Source organism: Lichenostomus cassidix, chromosome 4 (assembly GCF_008360975.1).
Source record: "Lichenostomus cassidix isolate B80296 chromosome 4, HeHo_3.0, whole genome shotgun sequence".
In the NCBI taxonomy this organism is placed as follows: Eukaryota; Metazoa; Chordata; class Aves; order Passeriformes; family Meliphagidae; genus Lichenostomus; species Lichenostomus cassidix.
This window is the reverse complement of record NC_139484.1, coordinates 15,896,640-15,916,621: the sequence shown is the minus strand read 5'-3', so window position 1 is coordinate 15,916,621 and position 19,982 is coordinate 15,896,640. Positions and strand designations below refer to the sequence as shown.

The 19,982-nt window shown below is 37.0% G+C and overlaps 1 protein-coding gene across 8 annotated transcripts in view; it reads left to right on the top strand.

Annotated features, from left to right (window-relative positions):
• CCSER1 (coiled-coil serine rich protein 1) overlaps positions 1-19,982 on the top strand; it is a 621,919-nt gene that overhangs the window by 482,189 nt on the left and 119,748 nt on the right. Inside the window, exon 11 of one of the 8 annotated variants that reach the window (XM_085058025.1) lies at positions 9,864-9,880. The exons of the other annotated variants lie outside the window; for them this stretch is intronic. Coding sequence (XP_084914151.1) covers positions 9,864-9,880 — 17 coding nt within the window. The remainder of the gene's footprint in view (positions 1-9,863; positions 9,881-19,982) is intronic. 8 annotated transcript variants of the gene reach the window in all.

Genomic DNA, 19,982 nt, shown 5'->3' with positions numbered 1-19,982 from the left:
AAAAAAATCGAGTATAATCAGTAGTTCTAATAGACTGGCAAAAAACCCTGCAAACATTAGTGCTGCTGGAAGATGCAGCTATGTGATGGAAGAAACTGAACAGAAGCCAAAAGGTTTAGCAAGGAAGTTGATAGAAAAATTGAAGAAATGGGAGGTTAGAAACTAAATCAGATCAGTTCTAGGATTTACACCAGAGAGAATCTAAAGCAGTATCTCAGAAAACTTTTACTGGGAAGTGAGGAGAGGCTTGCCATCCCAGCCCTTCTGAAAGGGTGAAGTGACATGTTGAGTCTGGGTAAGGTATGTGAAGCCTGAAAAAAGGGAATTCTCAGCACTGCCAACAGCTGAGATATAGATTTGAGGACAAAGCATTAATACTGTTAATAGTGCTGACATGAAAGTTGCAGAAAACCATGGGAGGGAAGTAGAGAGGAAATGAGGGAAGGAAGGAGAGACAGGCAGTTTATGAGGAATATTGGTCTAGAGACAGCCTTAGGAAATCTGTCCAGAGCTTAAATTCAGGTAGAGAGGCATATTTTTTTCCATTATGATATGGATACGGGCTTTGAGATATTTCCACTGGCCATTGTAATTGCATTGATGTGTTTTGTTACTTTTAAATGTTTTAGTCTTCGAATACTAAGTGATCTGTATAATTGACAGCAGCTATAGTGAAAATACAAATAATATAAATTAAATTGGCACAAGATCCAGCTCACCTCTTGGATTATGTTTTCAGAGGAAAAAAGTACTCAGAAAGTGAACTAATTTACATAGATCTAGTCTGGTTTCATTTTGTCTTTTAATGAGATGGTTCTCAGGATATATAAAGAAAGTGGAGAAATAGGGAGGCAACAAAGATTAATAACCAATAGTTTGGCTGTGCTCAAAACTGGAGTTTCTATTTCAGTTAATGTATCCACATCATTAAGGTGGACTTAAGTGAGTAAAATAAGGGGAAAAAGAGCAATTGTCTACATACTGTTTCCATTAGAATGAACCTGCAGACTTGTTTGCTTGCAGGTGTTCTATTCAATTTGTCAAGAGGTCTCTAGCTTTGCTTCGTCTTTCTTCTTCATGGGTTTCCCCATGAAGTGTTTCTTTTGTAGGTTTAATTTTTGTTTTGTGTTGTTTTATTATTAAACACTACTTTAAAAGCAAGGTCCAGCTCTTGCTATGATTTTGTCCTTGTTTTTGATTTTTAAATTGGAGGAAAGATCACTGAGTTGTGATACATTGTACTCTATGAAAAAAATACTGCAGGAAAGGTCTAAGTGTAATATCTAGAGTATGATTTCATCAGGAAAGGATAAGCTTTTTTATTAGTTACTAGGGGTCTATTTTTTTTAAAAAGTGCCATCTTCCACATACCTGAATCTGAGCAAGAGGTGAAAGCACAATCTCTTGAAGACTCAACCATTTGTCACACTAACCATCTCCAAAGTGCTGAAACCTGCTAAAGAAAATTGTGCAACCAAGTGCAGTGAACCACCAAAATATAAAATAAAAGATCTGCAGGGTTTTGATTTAAGAACTAGTTTAAGTTTTATTGATCTGAGATCCGTTTAAGTTTTTAACGTGCATTATAGGCAGAGACAGTTTGCACTCAAAATCAGCTATTTTAATTCCATCTTTGGTACGTATAGTTACTCTGCCTGGGGCAGTATCTAGCCAGACTGCACTTCTGCAGTTAACAAATCAAACCATTGATTATGGGAGATGAAAACACCATACTCAGCAAGAAGTTTTAGAAGTGGGAATAAATTAGTAACTCCAGTTAATTTATGTCATAGAGTACAGTTGTCAGTTTATGCTCAATTACTCCCATTTCTCTTACTCTGGTTTTTATACAAATTAAAATAGTATTCAAATATTATACCAAATTAGACACTTGCAGTTTTTGGGGGAGAACCCTAGATAAGGCAGGGACTAATGAAGCAATCTAGTTTGCTTCCCAGAAAATGTGTGATTTGTTGGTAGATGTTTGAATGTCTTGTTGATTCTCATTCTACAATGATACTCAGATTAGTTGCAAATTAATCTGATTCTTTTCAATTCATCCAAATTAATCCTTTTCTGAATAATGGTATTTTAAAGACTCAGGTTGAGCCTTCTAATTTCATCTAGGAGTTTAACTAGCATGCTGGTTAACAGGACTAGCAACTAATTAATGCTAATTCCCCCTTTAAGACAAATGGTAGAAATTGCCCATTTAGCATGGGATTTTTCAGAGAAGCTAGTCTCAGATTGAGAAGAAATACAAGAGATTGAATGTATGTTTTCTGTGCAGGCTCAGTGACTGGAATGAGAAGCAGGTCAGGTTCTGGAACTTTCTAGGACAAGGGCAGGGAATCTGGAGCCAGTTGATTGGCACCTCAGAAATTGTATTAGACTGAAAGAAAAAAGGTGCTACTAAACATTGGTGTGCAAGGAGGGAGAGGAACTCTCACCACATGCTCTATGCTGATATTCAATAATCATGCATGTTAGTTTCTCTGAAAAATGTAGCTTGTGATGAGCTGGGGTGTTGTGTATTTGAAAATTAGTTTCTTCATTGGTATAGATTTTTACTTTTGCTGAGCTGTATGCAAGTGAACTTGCTTTATAAATTGTACATTAGAATCATTGTTGGTCTAGAAAGCTAGATAATGGTCCCTTTCCTTTTTTTCTTATTTCTTATTAACTTTACCTCTTCCTTTGAATAAAACAAGTGTGTTCAGAAAGACAGATTTTTTCTCTTATTTGCAAGGGATTTGAAAACACTAGATCCAAGTACATGTAGCTGTAATCAATATTCAGTACTGTTGTGGAAGGCTACAAATCCTGTTCATCTGAACAGAACAAATTTTCATCTGAAAGCCTCTAATCCTGCTTCCAGTTGCTACCAGCCATGATTATACCCACAGTCCGTAGTTTTCTGTTTGTCCATGAGGTGGCAAACACTGTTGATCCTTGGCTTGCCACAGAGAGATATACCATGTCGGTATTGCTGATATTTTTTACGATCAGTATGGAAGTTGCAGCAACCTTTCTGATGTTTTGTAATAAAGGTGTTTTATATTTGCCACTACATAGCAGCATAATGATTTCTCTTCTGAAAAGCTGGTCAAAAAGGTTGTGATCCCTTCCTTTTTCACCTGTTCCTTGCCAGGTTCTGGCTCAGCTACAGTGGCAATTACTGCCTGTGATTTAAATGATGCAGTGCAGGGAGCAGTGAGGAGCTGGAACAGGGTGGAGCTGGGAGCACATTTCAGCAGACTTTAAAAAAAAAAATCTGTTGTAAAAAAAAATTCTTCTTTGGATTTATACCTCAGTTTCCATGGGGAAAAAAGTTTAGCTCTTGATCAGTTCATTTTTTTCTCCTGCATGGACAGAGCACCTGGGCCTTCAAATGCAGCTTGCAGGATTAAAGTCCTGGTGGCAAACAACTAAGAACCAAACTGTATTAGCTTTTAGGAGATACTCCAGAAGTGGTTTCTGTGTTTTATATATATGGGAGGGTGCTTAGCTGTACTTCACAGATCTCCCCAAATAGCATGTACACAAAAAAGCCTCTTTCAGTTTTTCTCATTTATAGAGTTTAGAAATCTATTGTGATTGTTCTTCACAGGTGTACAGCTAACTATGAACTCTGTTAGATTCAGACTGTTACTAAACAAAGTCTTCCTCTAATTAAGTCTAAACACTCGGGAGTCTCTGACATTTAGCCTACTTAATAGCATTTCTTTCATTTTTGTAATTTAAAGCAGGTCTGCTATTGGCATTTATGTAAGGTCCATTTCTTCTTGTATTTGGTTTGTGAATTACTTAAGAAGCTCCATATTTAAAGAGTGTCAAGGTAATAAAATGATATGTACCCTATAAAAATCAATAATTATAAAAGTAGACAATCATCTTCCTCCCAGATTCTCCTGCTTACTAGATCTGGGATACAATGTTCTTGAGTTGAGTTCTGTACTGTTGCCTTTTATAAGGCAAAAATCAATTGTCATGCTTAGCTATTTTATGGCAGTGTACATTTGCCAGATTCTTTATCTGTGTGTAACAAATGAGAAAATTGAGAGCAGCTGTGTGACTTGCTCAGGGTCATACCTGAAATCTGGCAGTTCTGCACATTTTCTGACTTGAGCTGAAACCATTAGACCACTTCACCTCTCTCTGGGGAATTGCCTGGAGACGATGCACTGGTCACACAGAAATAGAAGTTTTGCTGCTGGCATCGTTGGATCAGAATTGCTCTCATGTTGCTTGGATTTTCTTCCACCTTGTTTGTCTTTAATGAGTCTTTGTGTTGATTGATAGGGAACATGTACCCAAAAGTTTATTGAAACAAAGGGCAGCTTCTAGCAGCTGCATTATGAAGAGAAGGAGAAAGCAGGAGGTGAAGCCAAAAGGCAAATTGCTTTGAAAAGGACCACAGTTTCCTGCCTCTATTGATAAGTATTTCATGAACTTTGAAGACTGCATCAAAAAGTATTTTGCTAGCACTGAATGAGTACAATTAGGGTTTTTTTTTTTCACTTGAGAGTATGAGTCCTGAATAGAGAAGTATGAATATATTCTTGTTATTGAGACAGTATCATTGTAGGGAAGGGCTCTTTGGTTACTATTGTTAGTAGGCCATATCTCATGGGAGTTTTGTAGTCCTAACTTACTGATCATGGTTCTAATAGCATATAAAAATAAGCATTTTTTCCAGCTGTTTCAAGTAAGTGCAGATGAAGTGACAAAAAATTACAGCGTTGAAGAGATGTAGACTGATGTTAGTGTTTTACGTGAAATTATGAAGATGTCTGCTTTCTTTATTACTTCTTTTCTATGCTGTTTGTAGATGGGTGTTTGCAGTGCATTGCTCTTCTAGTTATAGCAACTAGTTATACTACCACCTAGTAAATACTGTGTTTATACAACAGAAAAGTAGCTTCAATAATGTAAAAATTTTATATTTGTTCAATGCAGAAGGGAGCTAATCCCTTGGGCTCTCATTTCTAAAGAAAAACTAAACTCTGAGGGAGGAAAAAGTGAAGATTCTGACAGCTTTGTTACTTACATAATACATTTAAAAATCTGCTTTTCTTTAATAATTTGTAAAAGATCCTACTTTAAAACTATGAAACACTTTGCTTCTGAAAATGTTTCTAAAGCCTTAAATTCTCTCTGAGTCTAAAGATGTCATTGCAACTTAATGATTCTTGCTGGGGAATAAAGAGGGGGTTGAACCTAATGTCTCTAATCTGGACCTGAGCATGGTTAGATACTCCTATGGCTTCCATCAAGTCATGGGGAAAAGCTGTAATGCTTCTCATCACGTTTATTCTTCTGGCCTTGCCTTTGACTATGACCCTAATTACAAGAATTAAGTGTTCTGAAGTTTCTTGCCTTCTTGCCTTGATAGAGAACTTTCTGTTCTGGAAGTTTACAGAAGAGCATTGAGTCTCTTAAACAGAATAAAATTGCCATTTTTGCTGTTATTTTGTAAAATGTTCAGTATTCAAGAGCTCTTTCAGGAGACATTGGATCATGCTTTTTCTCCTTAGTGGCTGTGTTCTTAGTCAGCAATTTTGGTACTTGAAATCTGGGCTGTGATTATGTCCTACATGGATGACTTCAGTTTGTTGGGAAGAGAATGTTCCCAACTGCTCTCTGCTTCAATTTCTGTCTATATAGAATAAAAACCTAGGATTTTGAAAAACTTTGGATTTTGAGACCTCTAGTTCCTAGCTCCACAAATAATTTGCCATCAATTACATTTAAAATTATAATCATTTGGAAATAGGAAATGGAATTACGTCTGTGACAAACTGAAATATTTTGTCTAAATAACCACTTTATGCTCATGATAGATCTGCCTCAGTCCATAAACTCTTTTTGCTCTGTCCTGAAAACCAGTTCCTCAGTGTAGTTATCAAAAGAAAAAAATCACTTTGTGCACCAAAGTCTTACCATCATTTAGGTAATTATCCTTGATAGTTGTATTTGTGTGTAGGATGTGATATGGTGCCCAGCTAATTAAAGATTATTGCCTCTGTGAGGGGTATAAGGAAAAAAAAGAGAGATTCTGTTAAAAAATTTGTACATTTCATTGATTATTTTAGTGGTTTTAGAAAGCTGTTCCCTTTTTAAAACTTTTCCATAACGAAATAAAAGCATATTTGCAATCTCTTACTATCAGAAAATGCATATTACAAATATGCCACTCTCATTTGGCAGTACTCTTAAAATGTAGTTTTATTTTCACTGCAGCCAATTCATCATTACATTGAAATAACAGAATACTTTACCTCCTGGTGGCTGGTGCTATCGCTAAATGTTCAAGGTCACTCTGTCTTGGATGGTTTTTATTTTTAACATACGTAGCATTTTCATTTAGCTAATCCATTATCAAGCAGTCTCCTTTTTTTTTTTTTTTTTTCCCCTTTAGTTTCTTTGATAAAACTTGCCCAGGGACTCATTAAATCTTAATTCACAGTACAAACCTTAACTCAGCTCATTCCCTGCAGTGTAGCCCATTGTCAATTCTTTGTAGCTCTGTCTTTTTGTGAAGTAATTGCATATCTTCTACCCCTTCAATTCTCATGCTAGCCTGGGCATTTTCAGAGAGCACCATTCATACCTGTCCCTCTGAAAGAACAGTATACTTTAAAAGCCCAGAGATAAACAGTATGCCAGAGATAAACAGTGTGACTTCTTGAGTTGTTTTAGAACATAGTCTGTCGTGTAAAAACTGTGCACTGCCTGTTCAGTGTGTTAAGCCTATTACCTAGAGGTCCTGCCCAGGAAAAGCATGCAAGAACATACTTAATCATTTAATTTTCAAAGCATGAATAATTGTATGGCTGTCAATGAGATAACTGATGCTTAAAGCAAGTGGGCTTATGTCCTGCACCAGTGCGATGGTTCTGAAAACATTTCTGTTCTTTTACAACCAAAAATAATCTCATAAATACAATCATTTTAAAACTGCCAAAAAGGGTTGGGTTGAAGGAGTTCTTCTGGCATTTCAAGCATACTTAATTTCCTGCCTGATTTAGAAATACAGGAAGAAGGTCTTCTATGGAAAGCTGATAATAAACTACAATTACACTGTAGGGTATTCTGCTGCTGTGTAATAACCAATAGGATGGTTTTGGTTAGTTGGCTGCTCAAAGGGTTGGTTGGTTTGTTTTTTTAGTCTGCATGTTCTCTTGGCTTATAGAAGTCCTAAAAGGTTCTGTCAGGATGAAAAGCCAGTTCTGCAGAGGCTGAAATAAATCAAGGAAGAAAACAAACCCTGATGCTGTTTAATGGAACCTCTAAGGCTTCTCTTCAGTCTTGACACAATTTTGCATTCCTTTCGGTGGTAAGATTTCTAAACCATACTGTGCCTTAGTATGGTTTAAGCATATAAAAAGAGCATATCTTATTTCTAAGCATTCAGAGTGTGAGCATAATTCATAATACTGGAAGAGCCTTTATCACAGACTTCGTTATCTCAAAATGTATTTGTTGTTGTGACAGCACCTTTAAAAGGTGAAGTGAAAGTGACCTGCTTAATGAAATAGTCATTTTTAGATAAGTCTCTCTATCCAAAGATGCCCCTTTGGAGTTCAGGAATAATAACTGGGCAAGTGTTGTGATTTTATGTAAATTATTGAAGTTAAGATGGTATTGAAATCTGAAGCACAATATACTAGCATGTAACTGAATGGACATTTCTGTAAAAAATTACTTAAATAATATTTTTTAAACAACAAAAAGCAGCTTAGTTTTGATAAGCTAAAAAGCCCTGGAAAAAAACCACCCTACACATTGTTTCTGTTGGTCCCAACAGATGGCATAACCAGTGTACAAATGTAAGTGCAGTGAGCCGTGTATATTGCTAAAAGTAAATTTGTCGTTTATAACAGTTTTTCTCCTTTCCTGTTCAAATAATAACAGAAAGAAAAATTAAAAGTCTGTAGTGATATAGAAATAATGTTTTTGAGCCATGTCTTTAAGTGTTTGTTAAAACTTATCTTTGTGAAACAACAACATCTGTTTGCTGCAGTTAGTGCTGCTGCTGTTTCAAGAAGTACTGCTGGGCTTGGCCATTTGGGAATTTATTACATTTGTTGGGAAACTTGCCTTTCTGATTAACTGCTTATGTTCACTCTGATTAGGGTCTCTGAAGAGGCTTAAGTGGGAATCCTTATGGGTGATTTTGGGCTCTTACAAGCAGGGAATTAGTTAGTGGCTGGTCTTTTACAGTCTGAATTGCTGTAATGCTCCACCGTTGTATGATCAATCATTTCACAGCAGAGGAAAAAGTGGCACACTTTCTTCTGCCTCGCTGAAATCTGTAAGCACTTGATTGTATAGTTGCCTTGGGGTTTAGTGACTCCATAGGTGGAGAGCAAGGGTAAATGTTTGAAATACAGAAAACTGAAGTGCTGGAAGACCCTGTGCACTCTCATGTGGTGCTATCTAAGAGTGGAAATCAGCATTAGGTTGCTGACTTCACATACATCCAGTGTGTGGGTGGGTGGTGGCTGCTCCAGAACGGTGCTACAAAATCTGAGGTGTAACACAGAGCAAGAGAATCCCATTTCCATTTGTTACTGGAACTGGACAGTTCAAAATTAGGTGTAAAAAGTACGTGTTCAGAGGTCAGAACCTGCCCAGGGTGAGCACAATCATGTGTCTGTTGGCTGATCCCACAATCCTTTACTGCAGCACTACTGTACTAAACACACCACAGCACTGCTACTACTGCTGTGCCTTTACCTCTGTGAATCAGAGCATTTGCATCCTACAGGTGGTATTTCATTATTGCATTCATTGCACTGCTCTGCTTTGTAAACTGAGTGCCATCTGGATTTTTTTTTCCTGCCTGGGAATCTCTAAGCACAGCGTAGTTAATTAGTTTAAGAGTTTAGAACGCATTCTTTGGGCTCCCTTAAAAATAAATAATACTTTGTCTATTTGTATTACATTACAGCAAAAAGAGAATTGGCACTTTCTTCTCTTTCATTATCATCATAAAGGTCAACTTAAAAAAAGGAAAGAAAAGAAACTTTAAAGGAAAGTTTGTTTCAGAGACCCCCAATCCAAATGTATTTATGTTTTATGGCAGGTGTTTCAGCAATTATTACTAATTGGAAAATTAGATGCCGTTGCTATAGCAGCATCTTTATTCACTAATTGGTTTTGGCACATTTTAACTAGCACTAGCTCAGCTAGACACAGAGCTATTCAAATGAGACCTGTGAAGGTTTGTGTGGAAGTGGTGAGCCAGTGCTGCAAGTCAGTACATTAACCTTCCACCTCTTGGTCCTGGGCACAGAGCAGGCTCTCTGTGGGAGCACAGGCAAGACCTTGGTGGCCTCATCCGTATTTTAAAGCACAAGAAAACAGGAAATTGGTGACATTCTGAGCTACAACTCTTAAATTCTCATTCTTCATGTCTATTTTGACTGTGTCAGTTGCTGCAGGGTCAACAAACTCATGTGATTTTCCTTTTCAGATTGCTTTCCTGCTGGTTTTCTTGCTTATATTTGAGCGGGAGATGTGTTTCTTCGCTGATCTCCAAAACCTTTGAACTCATCTTTTCTTGACCTGTCTTGTGCTTTTTCCTTTGGTTCCTGCCATGAATATTTATTGGGGCTCTGGGGCTTTTGTCACTGAAGTTACCTCCGTGTACAATGTAACATTTATTTTCTGGGCAATTCAGGTTTCTGTTTCAGTATATCTTTGCATGTGCTTCACAGTAGGATGGAGCTCCACTGACATGCTGCAGACTGGAGGATTTTCATACTTTAATCACAATAATTCCATCTTGAGCTTTCAGAGGTAGAGCTTGCTAGGAAAAAATCTTTAATTCTCTACCTCTCCTGGATTTTGTGAAGATTTTGAAATCTTGGAGGTTAGTAGAATTTGAAAATGAGCAGCACTTTCAAACATGCTCACTTGCCCCTGCCCTGTCCCTATATTGTAGATGGTCTTCCATCCACCCTTCCTTCTGTGACTGTAGGTGACATTTAAAGGGCACAGAAGGGTTGCTTAGTAATAACTCTGGTTTCTTGGCAAGTGTTACCTCTTCACCGTTCTCTGCCTTTTCTCTTATCAGCTTTTTTGAGTTACTCAAAAAGAAGTTGAAGAGCTTTTCAAGGCAAGGATAGTGAAAAATTTTCCCTTCTGTATGTCTGACTCAGGAAGGCATAGTGGCAGTGTGAGCATGCATTATATATTCTGTTGGAGAAAAAGAATTTTCCTCTTTGGGAGGCTTGAGTACATGAGCTACATGGAGAAGTCTTGTGTGTGTGTTAACAAATACTTAGTTGTTCAAAGTACAGTTAGAACTGTGCCTCTTCTCCCTGCAAGCTAATGATGTGGTTATGAGCCAAAATATTGAAGTGCTGCGTGCCATAAAATTGCTAGTAATCTTTCATTATCAAATATGTTTTTTAGTGGGTAGTGAAATAAACATTTTTAATTATAGGAGTTTAACTTGAAAAAAAGCAGCTATGTTAAAAAGGGATCTCTGTTTGAAGGCATCATTAGGACAGTGGATAATATGTAAATGAGAGTTTGATTTCTAAATGTGTCATTTGTTACTGGTAATCATGTCTCAGCAGCTTTTAAATAGTTGTTGCAGAGATAGTAATTTTTTAATTTATAATAGTAAACACTTGTTTTGATGAGATGCATACTGATAAGTACTCAGAGGTACAGCTTCTTTGATGGGATGACAAATACACTGTTGGTACTGGAATGAGAAACTTTTGAGTTCTAAGGCATAGAGTGTATTGAAAGTTCATGCATGAGTAGGGTTTTTTTTCCTTTGATTTCCCACTATTAATTTAAATGTTTGTTAATCTGGGAGACAGAAAAAAAGTGCCCTGAACCCCTGGAGAAGTGGCTGCATGTATTCTTCATGTCCTTGGTAATACCTCCTTCTCACTGTAATAGACATTCTCTAAAAGGAGAGGGAAAACATTTTGAAAACCCACAGTTGTTGTTGTAACACTCACTCTAGGACAGTTTTGTTTGTCATAGCTGGTATTCTGTTCTTAATAGCTGGTGTCCTTTCTTTGACAGTAGCCTCAAGGCTATACAAAAAAAAATTCTCAAAATAAGGAAAAGTCAAGGTGACTCTTGCCAGTGATACAGAAAACAAACAGATGTTGCTCTCATTTTTGTGGTACTTCTGAAAACTGGTATGGGATCAAATCCCACGTGTATGTAAATGTGTAACTAACACTCCCCTCACAAAAAGCCCTGTGTAATAGCTTGCCTTTTATTCAGGTTTGAATTCTACTGTGTGTAATAACCTCCTTTCCAATAGTTGCTCTTTTTTTCTGTATCTGATCTCATCTGTTTTGTAGTGGTTACCCTGTGATCTGGCAAGTTACGAAATTTCAGTTAGAAGGCTCGTCACAGCTTGAATGTATCTCTGGCTCCTTAGAGTTCTGATCAAATGAGAATTGCAAAGATCCCCAAACTCAAACCCAAAATGTCTGCAGCAGTTTGGAGATCAGAGTAGAAACGTCATCTGCCTTTTTTTTAGTCATGTTTCAACCTACTTTTATTAGAAGTAATTTCCACACAGCATCATCTATAAGCTGCAGCTGAGATCTTGACTTGGCATTGTTATTGATTCTAATAAGAGAAGCAGACTCTTAGGTCATCACCTCTTCCCAGGTTTGTCAGTTTCTCCTGTTTCTTCATTTTTGTCCTTACCTACAGTTTTCTCATTTTATACCTCATTGATAAATCTACTTAGTAAATGAATAACTTTTTTTCTCTTCATTTCCTACTGTCCATTCAGTAAAATGTTGGAGTTTATTATTGTATATGCACTACCAGTAAATCTAATGATAGTAGTGAATTTTAATATATCAAGTGCTAAAAAGACTTTTCCATTTTGGGACTGCGTAAAAATATTAGTTCAGTGGCAGAGTGTGGGAAGGAAGAAATGTTTTGTGCCAAATTAGGCTTTGTTGTGCCACACATGCTTTGTGTGAAGCATGCAGCATGGTATTCTTAGGGAAATATGCATTTACAAGATACCAGGGCATCTGACAAGCAACAAAGGCAAGGGACTGAGTTGTGTTCAGAATGCTTTAATGTAGCTACAAGGCATTCATTTGTTGTGAAAATGCTTTTATATAAGAGGTTGGAAAAAACAGTGTTCAGCTGATTATTTCTAGATAAATGTTGAGGAAGGGACAGGCTCACATGGAATAGAGACTGTGTGTCTGAAAGGCGTGCCAGCCCTCACACTGAAGGAAGTATAAAATCAAGTAGGAACAGAAAAATAATAATAGCACCACACAGGTTGGTAACAGGATATTTCTCTGCAGTTGTTTATGAAGCTATGTTGTGGGTTTGTGGGTTTTTTTTGTTTGGTTTTTTTTTTTTTTTGTCATAAATTCCTTAAACAGCTAAGATGCTGAAACACTATGCGAAAAGGGTTCTGTAAAAAGCTGATGGGTAGCCCTGTATTTTTTAGAATCATAGAATGGTTTGGTTTAGAAGAGGCCTTTAAAGGTCATCTAGTCCCATTCCCCTGCGATGAGCAGGAGCATCTTCAACAGGATCTGGTTGCTCAGAGCCCCATCCAACTTGGTCTAGAATGTTTCCAGACAGACCCCTGAGGGGTGCCACTCACCACTGATCTGCATCTGGACATGCCAAAAATGGTGAAATACTATATTGCTCAGGTGAACATGGGTCAAATTGACTCAGATATATATATAAAACTAAATGTAAAAAAAAGACAAGAAGCAGTTAGTAAGGCTAAGTCTAAAGCAAAATTTCATGCTTGACCAGCTGTTCAACAGAGAATCATTTTTTATTGTATCAGTTCAAAAGCTCAAATGCTGAGAAAGGTGGATCAAAGCATGAGCAGATTAATCTGCGGTTTAGATATGGGAATAATAAAAATTTTTGTTATTTTGATTTCCCTGCTGGGATTTTTATAATTGTCAGCATTTATAAGATTTAACTGGCAAGACAGTCCCATCTACTTATTTTGAAAACAAAAAAGAAAAAGAAGTGTTTTTTTTAAGGAAAAAGAATAGTCAGAAAAGATAACTGTCTTTGGGAGGTGAGAAATTAAGACATTTACTACCAGGCAGTTGGAAATTAAATTCTGAGAGCTTGTCATACTGCCTATAAATCATGTCCCTTTTCTTGTGTAGGATGTGTTTTATTTATATTTTAATTTGGTTTTGAAAAGAAGCTGAATCAACAGACTGAAAAAAATAAGAACTCTTGTGTTTGAAGGTGTTACAAATTAACATGCACCTCAGCAATAAGATCTTTCTCAAATAACATTTGCTTTGGCTTTGCGCATAAAAGAAGAACTGGTATTCAATCAATTTTAGTTTTTTTTCCTGTTGAGTAAGGATGATAATGTTTTCTCCCTCCTTGCCTATCCCATCCCCACACCCCTGCAGCAGTGCTTTGTTGTAATGTGAGTATTTACCAGTTAGGTCCAGGAGTCCTGCCATGGGGGCCATCAAGCACTGATCAATGGCAATTGCTTTCATACTGACTGAGATAGTTCATCTTCTAATAACCATTCCTATTTTTTTTTGCTAGTCAGTCACCTTTTTTTGTGTATAATGATGATTTCCTTTATTTATGGGTAAGTATTTTTTAACTATAAGTCTTACTTTCAGAATCGAGACATCAAATTAGTTTAATACCTTGTGTTATTTGTATTAATGAGTTATTGGTGTTAGCTGCTTCAATTATTTGTTACAAATGAAATTTAAATTAATAGAATTAGGCAGGAGCTTTTACAGTGCTTTTTCCTACCTTGTGGACTGTGAGTATATGTGTGCCTTCATGTGGACAACTCATTGATACAGAGAATGCTCTATACTGCATTTGAGCTTACACAAGAAGAATATACTTTGGGAGGAGAAAGACTTCCAGTGACTTTTGGTCAGACCTGTAATGTAATCACATCGAAACTAGCATTGGTAATCAAATTTATGGTACAGAAATCATATTCACCCCTTAAAGATAGGAAAAGGGGTTTGACTTGCTGGGCTATTTCCAACGGTGGCAATTACAGGAAATAGTATATAGAACCATGGAAGTATTGATATAATGTGCCAAAGCAAGCATTGCAGGTCTGCACTTCCTAGGCATGTGAATAGATTTGCAGCTTGCAAGAGGGAGAAAAGTCCAAATTTCAAATGTTCTTGTCATGTTTTAACCCCAGCCAGCAAGCATGCAGCCACTCACCCACTACTTCACCAGTGGGACTGGAGAGAGAATCAGATGGGCAAAAGATAGAAAACTCATGGATTTAGATAAAGACAGTTTAATAGGTAAAGCAAAAGCCACACACACACAAGCAAAGCATGAGAAACAGAACAGGCCTTGCCTCTGCGTAAGCCCAACTCAGCAAAAACAAAAAACATCTCTGTGTTATCAACCCTGTGTTCAGCACAAATCCAAAACACAGCCACATACCAGCCACTGTGAAGAAAATTAACTCTACCCCAGCCAAAACCAGCACAGTTTTTCATTATTATATATCTCTTTTTAGCATTAACATTGTTTTTTCATGAAACCATGGAGTGGTTTTTTTAGAAATAAATGAGCTCTAGTGAAAATACGAGCTGAGCTGAAAAGGTAGCTGTAAATGTGTGCTTCAGCATTACGTTCTGATTAAATTAAAATTGGAATATGAATCCCTAGGCATTCAGTTAAGCTTTGTACAAACATTTACTGCAGCATTATGTTCAGATCTAGATATAATCATCCAATGGTCTCTGCCCTTTCCTCTATTGAATTTTTAATTTAGGGGTGGTTAAGTCAAAATTCATTGTTGACAAGGGGCTTTGAGCAGGAGGGGAACTATGTGACCAGCAAAGGTCACTTCCAGCTGGAATGGTGCAGATTGTGTAATAATCAATCAATAGGATGTGCATACATCTCTACCATATGCACCTTTGAAGTGGTTCTTGAATGTTCTGGATGCATTTCTCATGCATATGATATGTCTGAAGACAGTTATATAGGCAAAACCAACAGCAGGTAAAAGTAGGATGTGGAAAGAACTAACTTCACAAACAGAATTATTTGTCTTTTTGCCTCCCTTTGAATCTAGTGAAGAAATTTTCCTGTGGTTGATGCACGGCACAACTTAGTGCTAAATAAGAGCAGTCTTAAAAAAAGAACTAACAACCCAGCCCAGCGTAGCCATGTCTCAGAATCCCTGTCTCTCCTCCAGGAGATTATCAGATTCACCCACAGGGGCTGTTTCCAGGTAGATTGTGTGCTAGGGATGACATCCACTCCACCTGGAAAGGTAAAGTGCACTGAGAAGTGGTGAGGTAGCCAGGATTCCTTAAGCCATCTAGAGTCCTGTACTAGATAGAGATCAGCAAAAAGTATTTTTCTGACGTGAAATAAATTTAAATGGTGGGGTTTTATTCGTCTGTGACACACTGTCTAATGCATGTGGCAATTCATAGCATAGAAGGCCTCTAATTGTCCCTAAAATAGATGCCAAATTGACTTGCTGTATAATGCAATTATAATTACTTTTTTGTTGTTTTTTTTAAAGAAAACTTTTATGTTTTGCCAAACAATGGCTGAACATCACTTTGCAGAGTTGGATATCGTAGTTGTGAATCAGGTACAAGACAACAAGTGGCCATTAGTAGAAAACTTAGTTTGGGTAAGAGGACCTTAATACATGGAATCAGCCTGGATCCGACTGTCAGCAGAAGGGTGGCTTTTGGCAGGAGCAAGGGGCTTAGAAGAATGAGAGAAGGGGTGGGAACTAAGTACTGAGGCTGCCCAGCAGCTTCAGTCTGAATTTCCAATGCCCAGCCCTAAAATAGGAGCACTTTGACTGAAGTGTGTACAGAGTATATGCTTTAAATGAAAGACGTCATAGGCAGTAGTGCCTAAGTGACTTGAAAAATCAAGTTCACAATAGACTTAAATGAGCAAAGCAGGGTGGCTTTAAAACAACTTGTATAAAACTGAAGGCAGGGATAGGAAAAATTCAAGTTCCCTGAAGTCAAGTCTCCTGAAAGGAGAAAGAATCACAAGATCAAGGGAATAAGAAATTAATATAACAGAACATCTATAGTGTGAATGGGATGTCTGCAGACGAGTTATTTTTCTATTTACTTCTTTTATTATGTTTACATAAAGTTTTCCTTAAATGTCAGAGCAGTATTTCAGCAGATGTTGAGACTTGCAGGGATCCACAATTTATAAGAAATTTCTGCCTAAGCAACTTGAGCAGGTTTTTGTTTCTAGTGCTGTAGTACAAAGAAGCATTCAATTACCAGGGAAGCTAGCTGTACAGAAGATTCCTTGGATTATCCATTTGAAACATGAATCCTATCACTTACAGACACATAAAGAACTGTGAGTAACCAGAAGAACTGTTACTACCTTGTCAGATCATATCTAGATCTAAGGTAGTATGTCTAGCTTGGCCTTACGAGATTGCAGTCCAAACTCTGGTGTGAAAGTGTATTTTAGGATCTTTCACTTATATGTGGAAGCAGATTGCTGAAAAGTGCATGTAAATGTTGATTCAGAGTTGAAAACGTGCCAAGAGACTGCTAGTAAAATATTTACTGATACCTTTAAGATGGAAATATGTCTTCCTTATTGAGCTATAACTTCAGTTTGAAATGTGTTTCAAGGAGGAACATGATTATTAATATATCTATAGACTATGGAGCCATATTTGCTCTTGGGGATATTTTCTTTTAGTAATTTTATTCATGCCTTGCATAGCTTTCAAGAAAATGAAAATAAATGTGTGTGATTATGTACTATCATCTTTAACTGCATATAGATTAAAATATTTTGAAATTGTCTGAAGGCCTTATGTTATTTTAGGCCACCATAGGAACAAAACATTTTTTTTCTTGCTTCTTTGTTAAAGGTAAAGCACATTGAGATCTGAAATCCAATAAAGAAAAAGACACATGATAAGCAGTTTTTCATCAGAGGGAATGTAAAGACTGAATGTTGGCCATTATTAAAGTTGGATAATGCTATAGAAGAGATTAAGTTGTAAACAATTGTTTGTGAAAAATAATGAAGGGGGAGGTGCTTTCCTGAGGTTTTTTTAGCATTTGCTAATCCTATCTTTCTAAAAGGAAAAAGAGTTCCTGTGAGTTTGGCTTTAAAGCATTAGTCTTCCTCTTTAATATTACTACTTTGACTTTGATTTTGCATTTACATATATGCAGATGATTTGTCTTCCAAAGTCTCAAGATCTCCACCTCTCTGTATTCAACTTGTCAAAATGAGCGTGAAGGAGGAATGGTTTCTACATAAGTAGAAATGGTCTCAGAACTTAATATTTTAAATGGAATTTTTTAAATTAAAATTTTGTTGTTGTTGTTGTTTTTTAATTAGTAATGGAGTGAAGACTAATAGGTAGTGTATGAATTTCAGATAAAAACCAGGTAAATTCTGCCCTAACTAACATAGTCCCACTGTGTCAGCTCACATAGAAAATAGTCATGTGACAAAAAGCAGATTTTTGTATCAAGATGGTAAAAATCTTGAAACCAAAATGAGTGCAGGTTTAGTGTCCACAGTAAAATCCAATGATCAAGAAGGTGCTCATGAATAAGTTCCTTGCACCAAAACTGAGCTCTGGAGAAAGGACATGTAGTTTGGTAGAAGTCTGCATCTTTTAGAATCTGGTGGCACCACATCATGCTAAATGTCATTATAGTGACTTAACTTTACATGTAAAACCTTTTCAGAGTGATACTGCATTGGAAAAGTAGTTGATCCAAGGCAGCCTGTACTGAACTCACTCCTGAGCTCAGAGCAGCAGCTCTCCCATGACTTTTGTGTCACTTCATTGATACGCTCAGCTGGTGAAGGGCTGCGCCATGCAAGTGAAAGCCATCACACTGAAGCACATGTTAATGTTTACTCTCTTTATGAAAGAAACCTATTCTGCTCTTGCAGGAGAATGTGGAAGTGATATAGGTAGTCTTTCTGTCTCTAGGAAATCTTACAGTGGTACTTTGCCATCATGTATTGATGTGTAATTATCTGTCGGAACACTTGTGAGATCAATTAATTTTTTTTTATGTGATAATAACTAAGACTTCAGTATAGCCTGTCTTCTAAGACTGTGCTTTTTTGTTCTTAGTGGTGTTCTGAAACATTCTGTGGTATTGGTCTGATTTCTGTGATGAGAAAAAAGGGATATGATCATATTCGAAGTTCATGTCAAAGTACTATGTGCTAGGGAAACTTCTAGGAAAAATGTATCATGAATTAGCCTTTTTAAAAATCATAAGGTTGGGATGGTTTAGAGGTTTTGGTTTGTTTGGGGGGGCTCTTTTTTTTTTTTTTAATTTGCATTTTAACCAAGTGGTGGGGTGGGTTTGTGCTCTAAGGGACTAGAGGACATTTATTGGAAAAACATTCATTTGATGGGTAGTGAGCTCTTCTATTTATTTCTGTCATTGATTGGTCTGTTGTCAATACACATCTTTGTGGAGATTCCTCATAGAAAGTGACAAAAAAAGAACAGCAATATTGGTGTAGTTATGCTGCAGAGGGGTATTTAGCTATATTGATTTGATCGTTTCATATATTGCAGTACTCAGAATTCCAAGTTGCTCAAGGTGAACCCAGAGGACTTTAGTCCTTATATTCAATTAATAACAGGTGAAATCATAACTTTAGAGTTCAGACAGATATAGGAAACATATCCAATTGGTGAAGTATTTTTGCTGAAAATCTTCCTTTGAACAGCAAACTAATACACCGTTGGATGTTTTGCTTTGTTGAATAGGTTGAATTATGAACCCTTTTCATTTGGGCTTCCTTGCTGCTGTGGTCCCAGAATAGCTACAGTCATAAATATTTAGACCGATTGGTGTTTTTAGTCATTACTTTCAAAGGTTGACAGTAACTGGTTTTGTTCAACGTGAGGATGTGAGAAACAAAACAGCAGTGGGAACTAAATGCCATATTCCCTTGCAGAGTTCATTGGAGTTTGCAGCGAGTACTTAACTGTGACTTCTGACAGAAACTGTGTCATACTCTTACCTTGACAAGATTAAAAATTGATAGTGTTTTCAAAAAGAACTGAGCTTTGTAATGTTCTGATTGCATTTCTGAAAGCTAAGTGAAAAGAAATTAGAAATGACTGACTGAAGGAATGTAAACGGAACAACTGTATATCTGCTTGTCTGGTGCATAAAATCCACATTCATTTTAGGGCTGTCTTGGGTAATCAAACATTCCTGCATTACCAATGAGGGGATGCTGCAGATGTGTTATTTGAAGGCAGAAAAGATAAAATAAAAGCCTCTCTAACTTTGCCCTTTTGAGGAACAGAGACTGTAGCACTGAATTGCATGGCACAGGAACGTATAGAAGAATTAGTCTGTGCCCTTCTTTCACAGGGAATATACCTCTTAGGGGATCTATTGTAAGCATGAGTTAATTAGCTTGTTAGTGCTTAGTTCAGCATCTGATGCTATGGTAAATATTAAATAAATTAATCTGATTGCATGGAGTACTTAAACCTTAAGCCACCCTAGCCCTCCCAGGCCAGTAAGCACTTCAGAATGAAATCTCAGTATATTCTGTGACAAAGGCTGTAAGATGTCAGCTGAAATCAAGACCTGAGAAGGTGTATTTTCTTGTCATGCTGTGTTCATGTGCAAAGCAGTCCTAAAAACTGCCCTCATTCACCATCTGAGTAGGCCAGGTGTTATAAATGGGGCATCCTGACACTTTCAGAGACTTCCAGATCTTGATGGACTCCTGAGCTCCAGCTTGTCAGGTACTGGTGTCTATTTTCTTCTCACATGTATATTCAAAAATTTCTTTAAAGTGTAGGAAAACCAGTGTCATTTGAGAGATGCTCTCATGTATTTGATCTCTTAGTTAAAATTGTGAAGCGAAAAGGTGGGGAAGAGTTCACCACTTAGAACTTCAGATGAGTGTGCTAACTTTTGTAAACCATTAACTTAGTGACTACAAGGTAA